Consider the following 18,312-nt stretch of genomic DNA (forward strand, 5'->3'; position numbering starts at 1 on the left):
GGTCAGTGACAGGGCAGCTGGTTTAGGTCAGTGACAGGGCAGCTGGTTTAGGACAGTGACAGGCCAGCTGGTTTAGGTCAGTGACAGGGCAGCTGGTTTTGGTCATTAACAGGGCAGCTGGTTTAGGTCATTGACAGGGCAGCTGGTTTAGGTCAGTGACAGGACAGCTGGTTTAGGTCAGTGACAGGACAGCTGGTTTAAGTCAGTGATAGGACAGCTGGTTTAGGTCAGTGATAGGGCAGCTGGTTTAGGTCAGTGACAGGACAGCTGGTTTAGGTCAGTGACAGGACAGCTGGTTTAGGTCAGTGATAGGACAGCTGGTTTAGGTCAGTGATAGGACAGCTGGTTTAGGTCAGTGATAGGGCAGCTGGTTTAGGTCAGTGACAGGACAGCTGGTTTAGGTCAGTGACAGGACAGCTGGTTTAGGTCAGTGACAGGACAGCTGGTTTAGGTCAGTGACAGGACAGCTGGTTTAGGTCAGTGATAGGACAGCTGGTTTAGGTCAGTGATAGGACAGCTGGTTTAGGTCTGTGACAGGACAGCTGGTTTAGGTCAGTGACAGGACAGCTGGTTTAGGTCAGTGACAGGGCAGCTGGTTTAGGTCAGTGACAGGACAGCTGGTTTAGGTCATTGACAGGGCAGCTGGTTTAGGTCAGTGACAGGGCAGCTGGTTTAGGTCAGGGACAGGACTGCTGGTTTAGGTCAGTGATAGGGCAGCTGGTTTAGGTCAGTGATAGGGCAGCTGGTTTAGGTCAGTGACAAACAGGGCAGCTGGTTTAGGTCAGTGATAGGGCAGCTGGTTTAGGTCAGTGATAGGACAGCTGGTTTAGGTCAGTGACAGGACAGCTGGTTTAGGTCAGTGATAGGACAGCTGGTTTAGGTCAGTGATAGGGCAGCTGGTTTAGGTCAGTGACAGGACAGCTGGTTTAGGTCAGTGATAGGGCAGCTGGTTTAGGTCAGTGACAGGACAGCTGGTTTAGGTCAGTGACAGGACAGCTGGTTTAGGTCAGTGACAGGACAGCTGGTTTAGGTCAGTGACAGGACAGCTGGTTTAGGTCAGTGACAGGACAGCTGGTTTAGGTCAGTGACAGAGGGCTCTATTCAGTCTGTATCAGTGAGGCGGTACAGATTGCGCAATAGAAAATGTAAAGATCATTGCCGATTGAGCAGACATATGCAGCACATTTCCCTTAAATTTCAATAACGCTGTAAAGCTGAACTTCCGTCATGAGAGAGAGAGAGAGAGAGAGAGAGAGAGAGAGAGAGAGAGAAACAGAAAGGGAGAGAGGAGAGAGAAACAGAAAGGGAGAGGGGAGAGAGAAAGAGAGAGAGAAACAGAAAGGGGGCGAGAGAGAGAGAGAGAAACAGAAAGGGGGCGAGAGAGAGAGAAACAGAAAGGGAGAGGGGAGAGAGAAGGAAAGACGGAGGAGAGAGAGCGAGAGAACAAATAAGAGAAGTTGGACAGAGAGATGGGCTGGAGGGAGAGATGAAAAAGCTACAGAGAGAGAGAGAGGGTAAGCAGTAGTAGTGTTGTTTGAGGCCCTCCCTTTGAGGACAGTTTTTATTAAAACAAGTCTGTTGGATTTATACAGCGATGTTGGAGAGGGGAGGAGAGGTGGAGCAGAGGAGACAGATAGCAGGCCAGTGAGGGACTGAGCAGGGCAGTCAAAGTGATATGATACATACTCTATGCTACATGTGTAGCACAGGAGAATGGTGAGGGGAGGATGGCTTATAACTATGGCTGGAATAGAGTGAATGGAGTGGTGTCAAACACATGGAAACCATGCGTTTGATACATTGAATTCATTCCGTTCCAGCCATTACTATAAGCCCGTCCTTCCCAATTAAGGTGCCAGTAGCCACCTGGGATGTATAGGAAGTAAAGGATATGTAATTGTGCTGCACTCTTGTGCCCAGACCATGCCTTCTGAACTGCCCCTTAAAGTTGTATTGCATTGAGTTGAATCATGAGTTACAGACGACCCTGAATGGGAGAAATGGAAACCCTAGCCCACTGCAGCAGCTGCAGAGGAGAGGAGCAGCTCCTAGCTGAAACAGATCAGTACAAGGTAACGTCCAGTCAAACTGCAGCTCCTAGCTGAAACAGATCAGTACAGGGTAACGTCCAGTCAAACTGCAGCTCCTTGCTGAAACAGATCAGTACAGGGTAACGTCCAGTCAAACTGCAGCTCCTAGCTGAAACAGATCAGTACAAGGTAACGTCCAGTCAAACTGCAGCTCCTTGCTGAAACAGATCAGTACAAGGTAACGTCCAGTCAAACTGCAGCTCTTAGCTGAAACAGATCAGTACAAGGTAACGTCCAGTCAAACTGCAGCTCCTAGCTGAAACAGATCAGTACAGGGTAACGTCCAGTCAAACTGCAGCTCTTAGCTGAAACAGATCAGTACAGGGTAACGTCCAGTCAAACTGCAGCTCCTTGCTGAAACAGATCAGTACAAGGTAACGTCCAGTCAAACTGCAGCTCCTAGCTGAAACAGATCAGTACAAGGTAACGTCCAGTCAAACTGCAGCTCCTAGCTGAAACAGATCAGTACAGGGTAACGTCCAGTCAAACTGCAGCTCCTATCTGAAACAGATCAGTACAAGGTAACGTCCAGTCAAACTGCAGCTCCTAGCTGAAACAGATCAGTACAGGGTAACGTCCAGTCAAACTGCAGCTCTTAGCTGAAACAGATCAGTACAGGGTAACGTCCAGTCAAACTGCAGCTCCTTGCTGAAACAGATCAGTACAAGGTAACGTCCAGTCAAACTGCAGCTCCTAGCTGAAACAGATCAGTACAGGGTAACGTCCAGTCAAACTGCAGCTCCTTGCTGAAACAGATCAGTACAAGGTAACGTCCAGTCAAACTGCAGCTCCTAGCTGAAACAGATCAGTACAAGGTAACGTCCAGTCAAACTGCAGCTCCTAGCTGAAACTGATCAGTACAAGGTAACGTCCAGTCAAACTGCAGCTCCTAGCTGAAACAGATCAGTACAAGGTAACGTCCAGTCAAACTGCAGCTCTTAGCTGAAACAGATCAGTACAAGGTAAAGTCCAGTCAAACTGCAGCTCCTAGCTGAAACAGATCAGTACAAGGTAACGTCCAGTCAAACTGCAGCTCCTAGCTGAAACAGATCAGTACAGGGTAACGTCCAGTCAAACTGCAGCTCTTAGCTGAAACAGATCAGTACAGGGTAACGTCCAGTCAAACTGCAGCTCCTTGCTGAAACAGATCAGTACAAGGTAACGTCCAGTCAAACTGCAGCTCCTTGCTGAAACAGATCAGTACAAGGTAACGTCCAGTCAAACTGCAGCTCCTAGCTGAAACAGATCAGTACAGGGTAACGTCCAGTCAAACTGCAGCTCCTAGCTGAAACAGATCAGTACAAGGTAACGTCCAGTCGAACTGCAGCTCCTAGCTGAAACAGATCAGTACAAGGTAACGTCCAGTCAAACTGCAGCTCCTAGCTGAAACAGATCAGTACAAGGTAACGTCCAGTCAAACTGCAGCTCCTAGCTGAAACAGATCAGTACAGGGTAACGTCCAGTCAAACTGCAGCTCCTTGCTGAAACAGATCAGTACAAGGTAACGTCCAGTCAAACTGCAGCTCCTAGCTGAAACAGATCAGTACAAGGTAACGTCCAGTCAAACTGCAGCTCCTAGCTGAAACTGATCAGTACAAGGTAACGTCCAGTCAAACTGCAGCTCCTTGCTGAAACAGATCAGTACAGGGTAACGTCCAGTCAAACTGCAGCTCCTAGCTGAAACAGATCAGTACAAGGTAACGTCCAGTCAAACTGCAGCTCCTAGCTGAAACAGATCAGTACAAGGTAACGTCCAGTCAAACTGCAGCTCCTAGCTGAAACAGATCAGTACAAGGTAACGTCCAGTCAAACTGCAGCTCCTAGCTGAAACAGATCAGTACAGGGTAACGTCCAGTCAAACTGCAGCTCCTAGCTGAAACAGATCAGTACAAGGTAACGTCCAGTCAAACTGCAGCTCCTTGCTGAAACAGATCAGTACAAGGTAACGTCCAGTCAAACTGCAGCTCCTAGCTGAAACTGATCAGTACAGGGTAACGTCCAGTCAAACTGCAGCTCCTAGCTGAAACAGATCAGTACAGGGTAACGTCCAGTCAAACTGCAGCTCCTTGCTGAAACAGATCAGTACAGGGTAACGTCCAGTCAAACTGCAGCTCCTTGCTGAAACAGATCAGTACAAGGTAACGTCCAGTCAAACTGCAGCTCCTAGCTGAAACAGATCAGTACAAGGTAACGTCCAGTCAAACTGCAGCTCCTAGCTGAAACAGATCAGTACAAGGTAACGTCCAGTCAAACTGCAGCTCCTTGCTGAAACAGATCAGTACAGGGTAACGTCCAGTCAAACTGCAGCTCCTAGCTGAAACAGATCAGTACAGGGTAACGTCCAGTCAAACTGCAGCTCTTAGCTGAAACAGATCAGTACAGGGTAACGTCCAGTCAAACTGCAGCTCCTAGCTGAAACAGATCAGTACAAGGTAACGTCCAGTCAAACTGCAGCTCCTAGCTGAAACAGATCAGTACAAGGTAACGTCCAGTCAAACTGCAGCTCCTAGCTGAAACAGATCAGTACAAGGTAACGTCCAGTCAAACTGCAGCTCCTAGCTGAAACTGATCAGTACAGGGTAACGTCCAGTCGAACTGCAGCTCCTAGCTGAAACAGATCAGTACAGGGTAACGTCCAGTCAAACTGCAGCTCTTAGCTGAAACAGATCAGTACAAGGTAACGTCCAGTCAAACTGCAGCTCCTAGCTGAAACTGATCAGTACAGGGTAACGTCCAGTCGAACTGCAGCTCCTTGCTGAAACAGATCAGTACAGGGTAACGTCCAGTCGAACTGCAGCTCCTAGCTGAAACAGATCAGTACAGGGTAACGTCCAGTCGAACTGCAGCTCTTAGCTGAAACAGATCAGTACAAGGTAACGTCCAGTCGAACTGCAGCTCCTAGCTGAAACAGATCAGTACAAGGTAACGTCCAGTCAAACTGCAGCTCCTAGCTGAAACAGATCAGTACAGGGTAACGTCCAGTCAAACTGCAGCTCCTAGCTGAAACAGATCAGTACAAGGTAACGTCCAGTCGAACTGCAGCTCCTAGCTGAAACAGATCAGTACAAGGTAACGTCCAGTCAAACTTGCGCTTCTATGGTTGGAGGATGTGGCCTGTCCTTCTCCAGCACAAGGACCCCCCCCCCCCCCCCCCCCCTACACACACACACACACACACACACCTCTCCCTGCTCTCCCTCCCCTCTCACCAGTTCTTGTTCCAGGTGTGGGCAAATGCTGTGATGAGACTGAGTTGGATGAGGATGAAGGCAAATCCTCCCACCACGCCTACGTAGTGCCAGGCTGGGAGAGAGAGAGAGAAATGGAAAGAGAGAGACAGACAGAGAGAAACAAAAAGACAGACAGAAAGAAACAGGTTTGCTGTCTAACTCACTTGATGCAGGCCCATTCTGAATGTGTGTATAGTCCAAATGTACTTTTTAAATTAAATATAGGCATACGTACCAGTCAAAAGTTTGGACACAACACATTCAAGGGTTTTTCTTTAGTTTTACTATTTTATACTTTGTATAATATAGTGAAGACATTACAATTATGAAATAACACATATGGAATCATGTAGTAACACAAAATAAATGTTAAAAAAAATCTAAATATAATCTCTATTTGAGATTATTCAAAGTAGCCCCCCTTTGCCTTGATGGCAGCTTTGTACACTCTTGGCATTCTCTCAACCAGCTTCATGATGTCGTCACCTGGAGTGCATTTCAATTAACAGGTGTGCCTTGTTAAGAGTTAATTAGTGGAATTTATTACCTTCTTAATGCATTTGAGACAATCAGTTGTGTTGTGACAAGGTGTGGGGGGTATACAGAAGATAGCCCTATTTGGTAAAAGACCAAGTCCATGTTATGGCAAGAACAGCTCAAATAAGCAAAGAGAAACGACAGTCCATCCTTACTTTAAGACAAGAAGGTCAAAAAAGTTTATTCAAGTGCAGTCGCAAAATCCATCAAGCGCTATGATGAAACTGGCTCTTATGAGGACAGCCACAGGAAAGGAAGACCCAGAGTTACCTCTGCTGCAGAGGATAAGTAAATTTGAGTTACCAGCCTCAGAAATTGCAGCCCAAATAAATGCTTCACAGAGTTCAAGTAACAGACACATCTCAACATCAACTTTTCAGACGGGACTGCGTGAATCAGGCCTTCGTGGTCGAATTTCTGCAAAGAAACCACTACTAAAGGACACCAATAATAAGAAGAGACTTGCTTGAGCCAAGAAACACGAGCAACGGACATTGAAAATATGTCCTTTGGTCTGATGAGTCCAAATTTGAGATTTTTGGTTCCAATCGCTGTGTCTTTGTGAGACACAGAGTAGGTGAACAGATGATCTCTGCATGTGTGGTTCCCACCATGAAGCATGGAGGAGGAGGTGTGATTGTGTTGGGGTGTTTTGCTGGTGACACTGTCAGTGATTTATTAAGAATTCAAGGCACACTTAACCAGCATGGGTACCACAGCATTCTGCAGCGATTTGCCATCCCACCTGGTTTGCACTTAGTGGAACTATCATTTGTTTTTCAACAGGACAATCACCCAACCGCAACCCAATTGAGATGGTTTGGGATGAGTTGAACTTCAGAGTGAAGGAAAAGCAGCCAACAAGTGCTCAGCATATGTGGGAACTCCTTCAATACTGTTGTAAACCATTCTTCATGAAGCTGGTTGAGAGAATGCCAAGAGTGTGCAAAGCTATCGTCAAGGCAAAGGTTGGCGACTTTGAAGAATCTAAAATATAAAATATATTTTGATTTGTTTAACACTTTTTTTGGTTACTACATGATTCCATATGTGTTATTTCATAGTTTTGATGTCTTCACTATTGTACAATGTAGAAAATATTTTTAAAAAAGAAAGATAAACCCTTGAATGAGTAGGTGTGTCCAAACTTTTGACTGGTACTGTATATGAGAGTGTTTTCTTATGTGTGTGTTGCAAAACACAGTTCCTCATCAAGAATAACATACCGTAGTCATCTATTAAATAATGAACTTATAGCACAGAAGATTCTGAGGCAGAGGAACAGCCATAAAACATGTAGAATCTGAAATCAGTTACTGTGTCACGATGAGATTTACTGCTGCTAGCACAACACTATCCAACCACAGAGAAATTTATGGTGGCTTGACTGCAGGGTGAATCTCGTGAGATGATGAGTAGGTCTACAGTGCCCCCTATCGGTATTGAAATATAACTGCACCTATTGCTTTCAGCTAGGGCAATTCTGTGTTGAAAGTTTAGCAATGTATTCTAAGAGGGAATCTTGATTGTGTGTCCAGGCTGCTCACCATGCAGGAAGGACTCAGTAGGGATGAAGAAGGCAGCAGTACACATCCCAAGCAGGGTGATGAACTTCAGAAACCAGAACCTGCATTTGGACCAGAGAGGACCAGTTATATGGTTGTATGCCTAACATTCGCATAATAACATGTTTTTGATATGTTTGTTTGAAACCACCTAGGGACAACTACCCACCTACAATATATACTGCCCTACATACAGAGGATGTGCAGACGAAGAGCATCTTCGTTAAGAAGCTGCATGACACAAGGGAAGTGAATGGAGGAATAGTTGAGTACGCAGGTCTAAGGGAAGTGAAGCTGTAATCATCTTGTATAGTCTTGATCGATTACAGTATTTCAAACCTGTACAGGTCAAAACACTGATCTCAAGTTAGGATTCTGCCCCTAGTGCGCACTGAGAAGTGCCCAGGAGTTCCAGGGCCCTGTGGCTGACTGTCTGGCTTCTCATTAATAAGAGCCTTATGGGAGATATGCCACAGAGGGCCAGCTAGAGGCCATGCGTCTCTCAAAGGGTAACCCTCCCATCCCCAACCCCCCCTAGAGCGCATCACTGCTCTATTCAACCCACCTAGAGCCCGTCACTGCTCTATTCAACCCACCTAGAGCGCATCACTGCTCTAATTAACCCCCCTAGAGCGCATCACTGCTCTAATTAACCCCCCTAGAGCGCATCACTGCTCTATTCAACCCCCCTAGAGCGCATCACTGCTCTATTCAACCCCCCTAGAGCCCGTCACTGCTCTATTCAACCCACCTAGAGCGCATCACTGCTCTATTCAACCCACCTAGAGCGCATCACTGCTATAACTAACCCCCCTAGAGCGTGTCACTGCTCTAATCAACCTCCCTAGAACGTGTCACTGCTCTAATCAACCCCCCTAGAGCGCGTCACTGCTCTAATCAACCCCCCTAGAGCGTGTCACTGCTCTAATCAACCCCCCTAAGAGAGTGTCACTGCTCTAATCAACCCCCCTAGAGCGTGTCACTGCTCTAATCAACCCCCCTAGAGCGTGTCACTGCTCTAATCAACCCCCCTAGAGCGTGTCACTGCTCTAATCAACCCCCCTAGAGCGCGTCACTGCTCTATTTAACCCCCCTAGAGCGTGTCACTGCTCTAATCAACCCCCTAGAGCGTGTCACTGCTCTAATTAACCCCCCTAGAGCGTGTCACTGCTCTAATTAACCCCCCTAGAGCCCGTCACTGCTCTAATTAACGCCCTAGAGCGTGTCACTGCTCTAATTAACCCCCCTAGAGCGCGTCACTGCTCTAATTAACGCCCTAGAGCGTGTCACTGCTCTAATCAACCCCCCAGAGCGCGTCACTGCTCTAATTAACCCCCCTAGAGCGCGTCACTGCTCTAATTAACCCCCCTAGAGCGTGTCACTGCTCTAATTAACCCCCCTAGAGCCTGTCACTGCTCTAATTAACCCCCCTAGAGCCCGTCACTGCTCTAATTAACGCCCTAGAGCGTGTCACTGCTCTAATCAACCCCCCAGAGCGCGTCACTGCTCTAATTAACCCCCCTAGAGCGCGTCACTGCTCTAACCCCCCTAGAGCGAGTCACTAGTCTAATTAACCCCCCTAGAGCGTGTCACTGCTCTAATCAACCCCCCTAGAGCGTGTCACTGCTCTAATCAACCCCCAGAGCGTGTCACTGCTCTAATCAACCCCCTAGAGCGCGTCACTGCTCTAATTACCCCCCCTAGAGCGTGTCACTGCTCTAATTAACCCCCCCTAGAGCCTGTCACTGCTCTAATTAACCCCCCTAGAGCCCGTCACTGCTCTAATTAACGCCCTAGAGCGTGTCACTGCTCTAATCAACCCCCCAGAGCGCGTCACTGCTCTAATTAACCCCCCTAGAGCACGTCACTGCTCTAACCCCCCTAGAGCGAGTCACTAGTCTAATTAACCCCCCTAGAGCGTGTCACTGCTCTAATCAACCCCCCTAGAGCGTGTCACTGCTCTAATCAACCCCCAGAGCGTGTCACTGCTCTAATCAACCCCCTAGAGCGCGTCACTGCTCTAATTAACCCCCCTAGAGCGTGTCACTGCTCTACTCAACCCCCCAGAGCGTGTCACTGCTCTAATCAACCCCCCAGAGCGTGTCACTGCTCTAATCAACCCCCTAGAGCGCATCACTGCTCTAATCAACCCCCCAGAGCGTGTCACTGCTCTAATCAACCCCCTAGAGCGTGTCACTGCTCTAATCAACCCCCCTAGAGCGTGTCACTGCTCTAATCAACCCCCCAGAGCGTGTCACTGCTCTAATCAACCCCCTAGAGCGTGTCACTGCTCTAATCAACCCCCCTAGAGCGCGTCACTGCTCTAATTAACCCCCCTAGAGCGTGTCACTGCTCTAATCAACCCCCCTAGAGCGTGTCACTGCTCTAATCATCCCCCCTAGAGCGTGTCACTGCTCTAATCAACCCCCCTAGAGCGTGTCACTGCTCTAATCAACAGCACAGCAGTGGACAGTATCACAAGCTGGTTAAAAAAAGGACACTGGTGCATTGGTCAGGCAGGTGAGGAATAGGTCCACGTAGCCTCAAATAGACTTGTTGATATTGACGTTAGTACTGTACTAGTGGGACAGGTGTTACACAATGTATTAGCACAAAACACCTTAAAGTGGTATTACATGTAGAACGCAAACTTTCATTCACATATACGCCATGGTAGTTCTCCTGCGTCTCCCCAATATAAATTAACCTTCAGGGCTACTGCTGACCCATTGTGGATGAGCGCTCTGAAGTCCTGGCTGGACTTGACATCGATGAGGAACAACGCCATCATCAGGTAGAAGCAGGCAGTGCCGAAGCAGACCCTGTAGACCGCTGAGTAGCCAACCAGCATCTCACAGTGCCCTCCGCCATGGGCCTGGTCACACACCATGTTGAAGAAAGGCACCTGAAACACACAAACACACTCTTTTATGGTGTGTGTGTGTGTGTGTGTGTGTGCCCGTTTGTGAGCGTGTGTGTGTGCGTATCTCTCTTTTTAAGTGTGTGTGTGTGTGTGTGTGTGCCCGTTTGTGAGCGTGTGTGTGTGCGTGTATCTCTCTTTTTAAGTGTGTGTGTGTGTGTGTGTGTACATGCATGTACAGTATATGTGTGTATAACCTAGAGGTTAGGTAGTGGAAGCCTCCAGGCCTTTCTCTGTCTGTCTTTGGGAGGAAAATAGTGTACTGAAATTATCCTGCAGCCTACTGCATGTATCCTTGGCATAGCGATTAACCAGACACTTATTGAATGTGACATGACACAACAAACAGAACTAGTATTCTCATTGGCACACATTATGAGTGGATTTACACCACAAAAAGTGACAGGGAGAGAGTAGGTATGCATCCCAAATGGCACTAGTAATGTATGGCACTCTATCGTAATTTATACTTGAATAACTTTTACAAAATGTATTCATATATAGTTTTTTTATACATCTGTGTCCATATTGTTCATGAGTTTCTAGTGGATAGAACATACGGTTCAAGAGAAAATAGCCTAAATGAATGGGAAAAGCATCTAACCAACAATGGCATTATTTGTAATTAACTCTGCAACTCTTCCAACTGTTTACTTTTTTCACAACTGTCACCAGTTTGATGCCAAAACACTGACAACAAATAAATACATACTGACATAGTCAAATAAATACATACTGACATAGTCAAATAAATAGAAGTGTGTAAAAACAAATATAAAGGATATTTCATGCTGAAACCCTCATGTTAAACACTAATGGTATTCACTAAGTTGATGGTTTATATTTAGGATCATGTTTTACAGCTTTGTTGTTCTATTTCTTATTTGAAAATCATCTTATTTAATTCATTCATAACTGTTACGCGATAAGGCCACAGAGGGCCAGAGATAATTACAGACACCTGTAGTACCCAAAAGGCCCACTTACAGATTTTATCAAATCCTTGAAAGATACCAAAATTCTGGTAGTTCACTAATAAACTCTGAAAGTTTCCAGTGACATACCCTCCCTTTGCAACCTTACTTCTTACTGACTCTTTTTGTGTGTGGATGGGACCAACACTACCTATTGAAACGTACTTAACCGACTACATACTACACTTGCCTGATATCCAAACGGGAATCCATGTTCTGTTTCTCTCCTAAATGTTTCGCTGCTACACATTCAAGAAATCAGTCTGGCCCTTGGATGGCACACGTGAGGGTTTGGATGGCACACGTGAGGGTTTGGATGGCACACGTGAGGGTTTGGATGTCACACGTGAGGGTTTGGATGGCACACGTGAGGGTTTGGATGTCACACGTGAGGGTTTGGATGTCACACGTGAGGGTTTGGATGGCACACGTGAGGGTTTGGATGGCACACGTGAGGGTTTGGATGGCACACGTGAGGGTTTGGATGGCACACGTGAGGGTTTGGATGGGATGCGTGAGGGTTTGGATGGCACACGTGAGGGTTTGGATGGGATGCGTGAGGGTTTGGATGGCACACGTGAGGGTTTGGATGGCACACGTGAGGGTTTGGATGGCACACGTGAGGGTTTGGATGGCACACGTGAGGGTTTGGATGGCACACGTGAGGGTTTGGATGACACACGTGAGGGTTTGGATGACACACGTGAGGGTTTGGATGGCACACATGAGGGTTTGGATGGCACATGTGAGGGTTTGGATGGCACACGTGAGGGTTTGGATGGGATGCATGAGGGTTTGGATGGCACACGTGAGGGTTTGGATGGGATGCGTGAGGGTTTGGATGGCACACGTGAGGGTTTGGATGGGATGCGTGAGGGTTTGGATGGGATGCGTGAGACGTGGGATGGCACACATAAGACGTGGGATGGCACACGTGAGGGTTTGGATGGGACGCGTGAGATGTGGGATGGCACACATGAGGCCATTGGAGAGGGACTTGGTATAGTGAAGTGTGGGGATATGTTTTCCCAAATGCAATAGATAGTGTAAGGACCCTTCCCTTTCTATGTCATCCTATTGGTTGTGTGGTGATTAGCAAGTTTGCCTGTGGGCTGGAAAGACCAGGGTTGGAGACCTACAAGGTGCTGCTGTTCTAATGCACTAATTCAGAGCTCTCCAATCCTGTTCCTGGAGAGATACCCTCCTATAGGTTTTTCCTCCAACCCCAGTTGTAACTAACCTGATTCAGTTTATCAACCAGCTAATTAAATAGAATCAGGTGCGCTAGATTAGGATTGGTAGAAAAAAATCTACAGGACGGTAGCTCTCCAGGAACAGGGTTGGAGAGCCCTGCACTAATTTACACAACAAGACATTTAATTTAGTTACTCTCAAGGTGCAAGTTTGCCGGCCTTCGCTAAAGTAGTAATGTACTAACCTTGGTTAACCCAGAACTCAAATCTTGCATATTAAGTAGTCTGACCACAATAGATTACTAATGTACTAATGTAATTGAATCAGGACAGGAACACTTTATAGCACCTCAGAGCAAACAAAGTGCTCAGACATGATGGAACTTTGTTGATCCCCAAAGGAGGACATGACATCAGACACTCACATTGTCCCGGACAGCCTCGGAGACAGTGCGTGAGAGCATGAGACAGGAGACGGCGCAGGCCATGATGTGGAAGAGTGTGTACATGATCCTCGTGCTGGACGATGACTTCACCGGGGGGCAGAAGGAGCAGCACAGTGAACACGGGGCCGGGCCACAGCAGCAACATATCTGTGGAGAGGAGAGAGATATGTTCACATGTATGTCTGAGAGGAGAGAGGAGAGGAGAGGAGAGGAAGAGAGAGGAGAGAAGATGAGAGAGGGGAGGGGAGGGGGAGAGGAGAGGAGGGTACCTACCTGAAGAGAGGAAGAAACCTATCTGGGGAGCAGAACAAGTGAGGAGTCAGCTCAACAATATAGTGACAATGCTCAATATATTCTAGGAGATGAGGAGAGAGATGCTCAATATATCTGCGGGAGGCGGAGAGAGGGATTTAATATAAATGATATATGAGAGCTGTAACTGGGAGGAGGTGAAGAGAGATGCTCACTATCTGTGAGGAGATGTGTAAATTCAACAATAAAGGGATTATACTGCATTTAACCAATTGGATCAAATCCTTGGTCATCATCAACCACTCCAACATTCCAACGTCAACATACAGTGCCTTGCGAAAGTATTCGGCCCCCTTGAACTTTGCGACCTTTTGCCACATTTCAGGCTTCAAACATAAATATATAAAACTGTATTTTTTGTGAAGAATCAACAACAAGTGGGACACAATCATGAAGTGGAACGACATTTATTGGATATTTCAAACTTTTTTAACAAATCAAAAACTGAAAAATTGGGCGTGCAAAATTATTCAGCCCCCTTAAATTAATACTTTGTAGCGCCACCTTTTGCTGCGATTACAGCTGTAAGTCGCTTGGGGTATGTCTCTATCAGTTTTGCACATCGAGAGACTGACATTTTTTCCCATTCCTCCTTGCAAAACAGCTCGAGCTCAGTGAGGTTGGATGGAGAGCATTTGTGAACAGCAGTTTTCAGTTCTTTCCACAGTTCTCGATTGGATTCAGGTCTGGACTTTGACTTGGCCATTCTAACACCTGGATATGTTTATTTTTGAACCATTCCATTGTAGATTTTGCTTTATGTTTTGGATCATTGTCTTGTTGGAAGACAAATCTCCGTCCCAGTCTCAGGTCTTTTGCAGACTCCATCAGGTTTTCTTCCAGAATGGTCCTGTATTTGGCTCCATCCATCTTCCCATCAATTTTAACCATCTTCCCTGTCCCTGCTGAAGAAAAGCAGTCCCAAACCATGATGCTGCCACCACCATGTTTGACAGTGGGGATGGTGTGTTCAGCTGTGTTGCTTTTACGCCAAAAATAATGTTTTGCATCGTTGCCAAAAAGTTCAATTTTGGTTTCATCTGACCAGAGCACCTTCTTCCACATGTTTGGTGTGTCTCCCAGGTGGCTTGTGGCAAACTTTAAACAACACTTTTTATGGATATCTTTAAGAAATGGCTTTCTTCTTGCCACTCTTCCATAAAGGCCAGATTTGTGCAATATACGACTGATTGTTGTCCTATGGACAGAGTCTCCCACCTCAGCTGTAGATCTCTACAGTTCATCCAGAGTGATCATGGGCCTCTTGGCTGCATCTCTGATCAGTCTTCTCCTTGTATGAGCTGAAAGTTTAGAGGGACGGCCAGGTCTTGGTAGATTTGCAGTGGTCTGATACTCCTTCCATTTCAATATTATCGCTTGCACAGTGCTCCTTGGGATGTTTAAAGCTTGGGAAATATTTTTGTATCCAAATCCACCTTTAAACTTCTTCACAACAGTATCTCGGACCTGCCTGGTGTGTTCCTTGTTCTTCATGATGCTCTCTGCGCTTTTAACGGACCTCTGAGACTATCACAGTGCAGGTGCATTTATACGGAGACTTGATTACACACAGGTGGATTGTATTTATCATCATTAGTCATTTAGGTCAACATTGGATCATTCAGAGGTCCTCACTGAACTTCTGGAGTGAGTTTGCTGCACTGAAAGTAAAGGGGCTGAATAATTTTGCACGCCCAATTTTTCAGTTTTTGATTTGTTAAAAAAGTTTGAAATATCCAATAAATGTCGTTCCACTTCATGATTGTGTCCCACTTGTTGTTGATTCTTCACAAAAAAATACAGTTTTATATCTTTATGTTTGAAGCCTGAAATGTGGCAAAAGGTCGCAAAGTTCAAGGGGGCCGAATACTTTCGCAAGGCACTGTATTTGAATGATGGAAAGGAGAGGGGTGTTTAGCATATTTTAGGATGGAGTGGAGTCAACATGTCTGTGAATCAGAAGTCAACTGAACATAGCCTTAGTGCTAGACAGAAAGCTACATAACTGAAGGAAGAGAGAGGTGACGAGTGAGTGAGTGAGTGAGTGAGTGAGTGAGTGAGTGAGTGAGTGAGTGAGTGAGTGAGTGAGTGAGTGAATAAATGAATGAATGACATTGATTATCCCTCAAGAGGAAATTATTTCCATAACTCACCGAAGGTGCACATCACTGCTTACAAATTCACCAACATCTAGTTCACTGTAGTACCACAGAGAAAACATGACGCTCTCAATAACCAATATTTGTTTATATGAGGGGACACCTTTTACACAGTGAATTAACTCAGTGATCTATTCTCAGAGGAGCTTCACCTTGATATGAGGGTTTTGGGCAGGAGGTTGTTGTGTGTTACATGTGGTTGTTGTGTGTTACAGGTGGTCGTTGCGTGTTACAGGTGGTCGTTGCGTGTTACAGGTGGTTGTTGTGTGTTACAGGTGGTTGTTGTGTGTTACAGGTGGTTGTTGTGTGTTACAGGTGGTTGTTGCGTGATACAGGTGGTTGTTGCATATTACAGGTTGTTGTTGCATGTTATAGGTGGTTGAATTTAGTCCAAACACACAGAATATCTGATCCGCCTGGAGTCAAACCAATTCATAGACTAACAGCATTGTATTGTAATACACTGTGTTGAACTGCTTGTCCTGTTTTAAGTCGTTGTTATCTGGGATTTTACTGGGGGTGGGGGGGATACTGGATGAGGGAGGAGAGTATAAACACAAGCATAGACTGTTTCTTTGATAAACATCCAGAACTGTAGATGAAAGCTATCCTATCTATCGATCGATCTATCTGTATCTCTCTAATTGCTCTAATCTCTCTAATCTACAACAGAAAGCTGGTTCACTAGGTGAGTGTAAACTGTAGAGTGGCTAGGTCATGTTGGATTTGTGGGACAATGACTCACGTCTTTCCAATATGAGATTAACCTGCATTGTTGTATCAAATGTATATCTCGCCAATAACACTTCAGGGTCCAATAGACCTAATATTAATACAGGACACAGTCTCAGGTCTCAAGCGTAGGGGGTGGAGAATGGGGCAAAATAAAACGAGACACAGTATAGACTACTGTACAACGGGTGTATTGATCTCTATCCAACATAGAACACCTGCTGCATTGTAACAGATACTGACATCTGCTAGTTCTGGATCTGATACGTATTAACAACAGGCCAGTTAGGTACAAAACAATAGTCATGAGAAAGTGAAGATGTGTTTTATCACATCAACTATTATGTGTTAAAGTTATGTTTTAACACAACAACTACATTACTATGTTTTAACACAACAACTACATTACTATGTTTTAACACAACAACTACATTACTATGTTATAACACAACAACTACATTACTATGTTAACACAACAACTACATTACTATGTTATAACACAACAACGACATTACTATGTTTTAACACAACAACTAATATAGTTGTTTTAACACAACAACTACATTACTATGTTTTAACACAACAACTACATTACTATGTTTAAACACAACAACTACATTACTATGTTTAAACACAACAACTACATTACTATGTTATAACACAACAACTACATTACTATGTTTTAACACAACTGCATTACTATGTTATAACACAACAATTAATATAACTATGTTATAACACAACAACTACATTACTATGTTATAACACAACAACTACATTACTATGTTTTAACACAACAACTACATTACTATGTTTTAACACAACAACTACATTACTATGTTAACACAACAACTACATTACTATGTTATAACACAACAACGACATTACTATGTTTTAACACAACAACTAATATAGTTGTTTTAACACAACAACTACATTACTATGTTATAACACAACAACTACATTACTATGTTATAACACAACAACTAATATAACTATGTTATAACACAACAACTACATTACTATGTTTTAACACAACAACTAATATAATTATGTTTAAACACAACAACTAATATAGTTATGTTTTAACACAACAACTACATTACTATGTTATAACACAACAACTAATATAACTATGTTATAACACAACAACTACATTACTATGTTATAACACAACAACTACATTACTATGTTTTAACACAACAACTACATTACTATGTTATAACACAACAACTACATTACTATGTTATAACACAACAACTAATATAACTATGTTATAACACAACAACTACATTACTATGTTATAACACAACAACTACATTACTATGTTTTAACACAACAACTACATTACTATGTTTTAACACAACAACTACATTACTATGTTTTAACACAACAACTACATTACTATGTTATAACACAACAGCTACATTATTATGTTTTAACACAACAACTACATTACTATGTTATAACACAACAACTAATATAACTATGTTATAACACAACAACTACATTACTATGTTTTAACACAACAACTAATATAACTATGTTTAAACACAACAACTACATTACTATGTTTTAACACAACAACTAATATAACTATGTTATAACACAACAACTACATTACTATGTTATAACACAACAACTACATTACTGTTTTAACACAACAACTACATTACTATGTTATAACACAACAACTAATATAACTATGTTATAACACAACAACTACATTACTATGTTTTAACACAACAACTAATATAACTATGTTATAACACAACAGCTAATATAACTATGTTATAACACAACAGCTACATTATTGTTTTAACACAACAACTACATTACTATGTTATAACACAACAACTACATTACTATGTTTTAACACAACTACATTACTATGTTTTAACACAACAACTACATTACTATGTTTAAACACAACAACTACATTACTATGTTTAAACACAACAACTACATTACTATGTTTTAACACAACTACATTACTATGTTATAACACAACAATTAATATAACTATGTTATAACACAACAACTACATTACTATGTTATAACACAACAACTAATATAACTATGTTATAACACAACAATTAATATAACTATGTTATAACACAACAACTACATTACTATGTTATAACACAACAACTA

The 18,312-nt window shown here is 43.9% G+C and overlaps 1 protein-coding gene across 3 annotated transcripts in view; it reads right to left on the reverse strand.

The window, feature by feature from the left end:
* LOC110506162 (serine incorporator 4-like) overlaps window positions 1-18,312 on the reverse strand; it is a 48,948-nt gene that overhangs the window by 21,763 nt on the left and 8,873 nt on the right. For all 3 annotated transcript variants that reach the window (XM_090239087.1, XM_090239086.1, XM_090239088.1), the window contains exons 2-5: window positions 12,935-13,102; window positions 10,149-10,327; window positions 7,405-7,484; window positions 5,300-5,393 (exon numbers count right to left, since the gene is read on the reverse strand). In XM_090239087.1, coding sequence (XP_090095213.1) covers window positions 5,300-5,393; window positions 7,405-7,484; window positions 10,149-10,327; window positions 12,935-13,102 — 521 coding nt within the window. The remainder of the gene's footprint in view (window positions 1-5,299; window positions 5,394-7,404; window positions 7,485-10,148; window positions 10,328-12,934; window positions 13,103-18,312) is intronic.

The sequence above is a fragment of the Oncorhynchus mykiss genome, chromosome 6 (assembly GCF_057628025.1).
Source record: "Oncorhynchus mykiss isolate SJ-2025 chromosome 6, ASM5762802v1, whole genome shotgun sequence".
Classification (NCBI taxonomy): domain Eukaryota; kingdom Metazoa; phylum Chordata; class Actinopteri; order Salmoniformes; family Salmonidae; genus Oncorhynchus; species Oncorhynchus mykiss.